At 45.2% G+C, this 6841-nt stretch overlaps 1 protein-coding gene across 1 annotated transcript; it reads right to left on the bottom strand.

Moving 5' to 3' along the window:
* Positions 1-721: 721 nt before the first annotated feature.
* On the bottom strand, positions 722-3411 carry RFESD (Rieske Fe-S domain containing). Its single transcript, XM_009487773.2, has 4 exons — positions 3100-3411; positions 2070-2250; positions 1945-1979; positions 722-1717 (listed from the first exon to the last, which is right to left on the bottom strand). Exons 1-4 carry the CDS (start codon positions 3175-3177, stop codon positions 1424-1426), a joined length of 588 nt encoding a protein of 195 aa, XP_009486048.1. The 5' UTR covers positions 3178-3411; the 3' UTR covers positions 722-1423.
* Between the last annotated feature and the right edge of the window lie 3430 nt (positions 3412-6841).

Below are 6841 nucleotides of genomic sequence, written 5' to 3'. Positions count from 1 at the left end.
GGAAAGCATTTTCATGCTGTAGCTCTTCTAAAATACAAAACTGAAACAGGTCAGCTCCACAGCATCTTGAAGGTGCCACTTCTCCCCATCAACCACAAAAACAGTCTAAGGAGGCATGATCAGAAGTGGACAACTAAATTTAAATGCAGTGAAATAAACTGATTGCATGCTTTGCTTTTTTAATTGTGATCAATCGGGCACAGAAATTTTCTTCTGATACTTCCCTATGCCTCACTACTTTTAAATACATTTATATGAACAACGGTGTTGACACAGACCTACTTATCCTTCACATACATTAAAAGCAAGACAACCTGCTGCATGCACAAGAGAAACTTACAGACCAGGCAACTTCAAACTGAACCTGATTACAACTGAACTTTGCAAACAACCAACGAATCACCCAAAAATGTACCCCAAAGAACTGCAGCCATGCAATTGCAGCCATGCAAGAGGACGGTAAGCATTCACACAGTACCTCTATACTCTGGACCCCGCGGGCTGGGCAGAAGAACCCACCGTGTCCTAGAGCCCAGCTTGCCTCTCACACAGTACAGCCTGGGGGGAAACTTTCTCAGAGGGATTACTGAGGCAGATCTGATATTATACAGTGAATGCACACAGAGAAACCTAACTCTTGGCTCTAAACTGAAAGCACATTTTTTCAAAGGAATGTATAAAAATGTATTTACAATAAATAAAAACAAAAAACGAGAGCCACTACATTATATATCAAGGTTTTATACACAACAGCTTCTTTCTCATCCAACAGAATCAGGAAGAACAAGCATACATGACAAATGCTTGTCACATTATTTGATGAACTACTAAAAGGAGTTCAATGAGGAGAAGGAAAATAAATACTTCTATGGAATCACGGTAGTAATACACAAGTAGGCATAAAGAAGGTCACTAAAATATGCTCAAATTTTGTACTTCTCTTTGTGGCACTTAAACATTCAGAGATTGCTTGCATATCTAAAAATTTAAAAAATTCCATGTCATTTATACTGAGGCATTATAAGTATAAACTGTTAAGTATATAAGCATAACCTTTACACCAGACTACTTGCCTTAAACTCTGTAATGTGTTTTGTAAGCGGTAATATACTACATTACCTCCTAAAAATTAAAACAATTCTAGCAAAATAGGATTTCTAAAATATCAAATCTTATGAAGCACTGTTGTAAATAAGTCTTTTTGAAATGCAAGTGCAAAAAAAAAAAATGGGCACAAGATCAGTCACATTTCTGACAATGCAGAGCTTCTTATCTTACTCAATCCTATGTGTTTCAGTGCTTTAACATAACAGTAACACTAGAGTTTAATCTGGACACAGTCTTCATGGCCATGGTACGTTTTATTTCATGACGACAGTTCTTCATTGGTGCATTCACCAGGATTCTTCTTTCTGGCCACAACTTATTCTGCTGTTTGTGAGTCGCTTTGTTTTTCCATAGCTAAATCCCCATTATTTTTGTACTTGTCAGCAAAATAATCGGAGTCAAATCTTACAGACAAATCTGGAGGGCTCACATAAACGTTTCCATTGTCTATTGTGACTTTATGAATCCTTTGTTTGACTCCTTTTGATTGCCACTGTGGTGTTGGTGATGGCTCCAAAGGGTTTATTCCTTCATATAATCCTTCTCCTGTTTCCAAAGTAATTTTATACTTATGCCAAGGACAAACAATACATGCTTGACCATTGATATCCTGCAAGAAGAAGAAGATAAAAATAGCAAGTCATGGCTTCTGATTCTTCTCCTGGAAGAATCTCTAGGACAAAAAGCATGTTTCATGATGGGGCTGTATGGCTGTCTGCTATTTTACATACATATCCATTCCTTTTGATGTTATGTTCAGATAAAAGTATTCAGAAAATGCATTAGAGTTTTCATGTGACTCTATGCCACTACATTATTTTTATTTTGTTTATGTACCTCTATTTCTCCAAGACGCAGAGGGCCTCCTTCATCTGAAACATGGTAGAACACAGTATTAATTTATACAGCAGATTTTATGCTTAATTGTTGCAACATTGAGATCATATGTGCAAATAACTTACGGTAGCAGCGAGAGTCCATAGCATGAAATTTCCCTTCATGGTAGAAAACAACAACTTCTCTGCCATTGACTTTGCCTGTTACTCTTCCAGACTTCTTTATGTCATCTTCTTTGCCAATTAATATAAGACCATCTGGCTCCATTTCAACTGTTCCTGTGCTTGAGCTGTGCAAATCCACATCCTTAAACCAAAAAAAATTTAAAAAGCCACCTTATGAAACAGCTTTTGTTTGAGTTTCTATATGTCAAATGGGTGTCTCAGTCCCAGAGAAAACCCCGCGTGAAGTGAAATGAGCAGAAGTTTTACTAAAAGACTATCAACATGCATACAACGCAAAGCGCATGAGTTTGGTGATAATGTTTGGCCAATGTGTTCATTAACAGAACCGGGACTAGGAAAAATAGCTGTTGCAAACCTGATACCTGAGGCTGAGGCAAGATAAATTCTAAATCACAATTCATTTACTCTGCACTTTAATCACCATATCCCCAGGAAAGCTACATGCAAAAAAATACAAGGATGCTACATGTAAAATACCATACTATTTAGCTATGCAATGGGTAAACAGTAGCATTTACATGTAAATCCAATATTCTTTAAATAATATAATGGCTAGAAATACAAACCGATGTAAGTTGATAAAAACCTGAAAACAACATCTGCAAAAGGGAAAAAAACTGTTTATTGAGAAACTGTATTCAACCCAGGCTTTTTAGCAAATGTGGCAGCCCTTCCCTTCCTCCTCTTATGTATTTCAAATGTCTAATAGCCTTTCTGTCTCCCTGCAGAGGACATGAGTAGTTTTATTACAAAACCTGCCTTCCTATTAAATTTGCTTACAATTAGTTACTGTGTTCCAATTCCCCCTGAATTCCCAGTACAACCATATGACCCTTGCTTCCTCTGAAAAATCAGGCTAAAAAAGGTCTTTGTATGTGCTGAGACCAAAGGGGAACCGTGGGTGAGGGGGATCCCGCTGCAGAAGGGTGCAGAGCCACGAAGAGCAGCATGGCAGCAAGCCACACCGTACCTTAGGTCCACGCCAGATGACAATGAAGATGAGAAAGCAGATGAAGAAATGGAGGCTCAGAATAATGAGGTCCACCATCACCTCTCTTCTCTGTGCCTATCGCAGCTGTCCTGCCTTCTTCACATATGTAATGGTGTGTGCCGCAGCCCCTCTTTACGTGCAAACGGGAAGCAGTGGAGCCAGCCCCTATAGCACCAGAGGCAGGATGTATGGAGGCTCAGCGCGGCAGGAGCTAGCTCTGCCAGGAGTGATAAGGAGTGGGGACATGCTGGGGCTGGCCTGATAACAGAAGAAGAGAGCTCTGGATTCCTCCTTCCACCTTGCTCCCTGTGAGCCCGTGCCACCACCGCCTTCTCCAAGTGGGACATGCTGAACCAAAATCCTGCTCAGAGCCACACGTTAGGTTATGCGTGCATTCAGGATCAGCAACTGCGTGTTTCCTAATAAACCACTACACCGGGAAGACTGGTGTAAATAAGCGTGGCATTTTCAAAGCCAGCTGTTATCTGACTTGCACATGATCAACTATACGGACTGACCCTCTGCTTTCCAGTTTACAGGAACTTCCACCCAGTCTTACCTAGAAAGTGAAACGTCACTGTCAGACTCACAGGACCATCCAGTAAGGCATTCACGCTTACTTTCTTTAGAAAATAAGCACAGCATGTAGCAAACTAACCACAAGAACTGGAGTAGGAAACCCCCAATTTTTTACGATCACCTTTTCACTGACTCTGCATATAAACTTTCCAAATTGGCCAAAATCATGAAATACAGAGCCTGTAGTTAGAAACACTCTTATGAAGACACCTCTAAAAACCTGTCTCTATATACATACGCATATAGACACACATACCCCTATATATCTACATACACCAACACACACACATATACACTGTTCAGATGACTATTAAAATAACACTTGGCACCAAACCTCCAGTTCATTTAATGATGACATTTCTGTTGTCAGGCTGGATTTTGTACACATAAATTATCCAGGCACACCAGTCTGAAGCCTGGCTCAGACTATCGGCATGTTGTGGACGCTACGTAGCCTAACCAGCGTAAGCAATCAATACCAATGGCTTCATTTTATAGCCAAGACTTCCACGCTTATCTACAACCAAGTGCAGATTAAGAACTGCCTTGGCACATCAGGGGTCCTCCAGAAGCAAGCCCTCGAGGCAATGTACACTTGCCAATACGCTAATGACTTTGTGAAACACATGGTGGCAAAAGACTTTGTTCCCTTAGAAAAAGAGTGCACTAAGGACTCCTCACCACAAAAGAGCTGTAAGTAGACCCTCGTACTGCAGGCCTACTCTTGGCCACTTTCCCATCCATGAAGCGGACACATACCTGCAAAGTATGAACAGAAGATGAGAGATTTCAACCCAGAGCAGCCCAGGAGGCACTGAAAGCCCCAAAGGAGGCAGCAGTTTCTTGCCTAGAGGAGTTTGGGACAGTATCCAGCATAGGGGAAGGATCTCAGAGGTGGTTTTCACCCAATGAGACATTCTCCTTTTCCACCTCAGCCCCCAGCTTGGTGCCACCTGGACAACACTGCCTCCACAGCTGGCACCAGACAAATGAAGACCTGCTTTCTCCTCCTTTAAACAGCACAGCCACAGGCATTAAGCCTGGATTGGGGACAGCTGAGCTGGTGCATGTCACCTGCCTGTCACAGCACACTAAAACAGCAATCTGTCTGCCTGCCTTCTCACAGCCCCTTGGGAAGTGCACTCTCCATCACACTCTACCTAAGGTGAAATAATAACCAGTGTTGCTTGCTCCTGTTTTTTTCCAGGCTGATGACTGCATTAAAACCACCCATTCAAACAAGACACAGAGTACAATGGCCACATAACCTCCCTGGGTCCCACGACAGAATCCTGGGGCTACCAACCAGCCACCAGAGCAGCACCTACCAATGGAAGAAAAAACATTTAAATCAAAAAGAAAAAAGGTTATTCACACACACACACACACTTGACTTCCTACTAGATTTTTCTTAATGTTTTCTTAAGAGTTTGGCTGCTTTGACATTTTCTGAGTCACTGAGCCCCGCACTGGATGGAGGTGTCCCCGCAGCCAAAGTGCTGTCAGGTGGGAACCACAGTTGAATGGATTTGGGAGCAGCAAAAGGATTTGTTTTTGGCTAGAAATACAGCGGGGTTTATGAGTTGTAGCAATTCATGCTGTACCCTGCTCTAACTCCTTTTCCTCCTTTGAGGAAAGGGAAAAAAAATCCCTCTTGCGCAGGGCATGGGCCCGATGTGCCCCAGACACGGGTGTCAGGGCAGGCAGCTGTTGGGGGCTCCCAACAGCTCCCGTGTGGAGACCAGAACAAGCGGCAACGAGACCCCCAGCTCCCCGCACTCCTCTGCTGCTCGCCCCAGCTGTGCTCCGGGGATGCTCCGGGGAATGCTCCACTGCAGCTGTTGGCATTGGGCAGGAGGGGGTTACCAAGCCATCAGGGGAAGACGCCCACCATGCCAGGCAGTGTAGGGGGAGAGGACCACCGGGACAAGATGCCCACCGGTACTGGGCGCTATAGGGGTTCAGAGACGTCGGGCAAAGATGCCCGTCAGTGCCGCAGGAGTGGACCGCCAGGGGAAGACTCCCGGTGGTAGTAGTGTAGGGGGAGACAGCCACAGGGTGAGGATGCTCGCTGGTGCTGGGCTGTATAGGGGTTGAGGAACATCGGGGGAAGACGGCCCACTGGTCCCTGGGGTGCATAGGGGAAGGTGCCCACTGGTGCTGGGAGGGTGTAGGGGGAGAGAACCGCCGAAGGGAGATGCCTGCCAGTGCTGGGCTGTATAGGGGTTGAGGACCATCAGGAGAACATGCCTGCCAGTGCCAGGCGGTGTACGGGTTGAGAAATGTCGGGGGAAGATGCTTGCCAGTGCCGGGGAAGAGAACTGCGGGGCTGTCGTGGTTTATCCCCAGCCAGCAACTCAGCACCACGCAGCCGCTCGCTCACTCCCCCTGCCCCAGTGGGATGGGGGAGAGAATCGGAGGAGGAAGAGTGAGAAACACTCCTGGGTTGAGATAAGAACAGCTTAATAATTGAAATAAAGTAAAATAGTAATGATAATAATAACAATAGAATAATGATAATAATAATAATAATAATATACAAAGCAAGTGATGCACAATGCAATTGCTCACCACCCGCCGACCGATACCCAGACAGTTCCCAAGCAGCGATCGCTCCTCCCCAGCCAACCCCCCCCAGTTTCTATACTGAGCATGATGTCATATGGTATGGAATAGCCCTTTGGGCAGTTTGGATCAACTCTCCTGGCTGTGCCCCCTCCCAGTTTCTTGTGTACCTGGCAGAGCACGGGAAGCTGAAAAGTCCTTGACTAGCATAAGCAGTACTTAGCAACAACTAAAACATCAGCGTGTTATCAACATTCTTCTCACACTAAATCCAAAACACAGCACTGTGCCTGCTACTAGGAAGAAAATTAACTCTATCCCAAATGAAACCAGGACCAGGGCGAAGACTCCTGCCAGTGCTGGGCTGTATAGGGGTTGAGAGGCATCAGGGGAAGATGCCCGCCAGTCCCGGGGGGCATAGGGGAAGATGCCCACCGATGCTGGGAGGGTGTAGGGGGAGAAAACCACCGAGGGAAGATGCCCGCCGGTGCTGGCTCGGGGTCCCGAGCAGCGGCTGCCCCGTTAGCCTCAACCCCCCTGCCACCGGCACGCCATCCCCAGCACCCTGGGCTGCTCC

The sequence above is a fragment of the Pelecanus crispus genome, chromosome Z, assembly GCF_030463565.1.
Source record: "Pelecanus crispus isolate bPelCri1 chromosome Z, bPelCri1.pri, whole genome shotgun sequence".
Classification (NCBI taxonomy): Eukaryota; Metazoa; Chordata; class Aves; order Pelecaniformes; family Pelecanidae; genus Pelecanus; species Pelecanus crispus.
The sequence above is the reverse complement of the archived record's forward strand: the minus strand, read 5'-3'. Positions and strand labels throughout refer to the sequence as shown.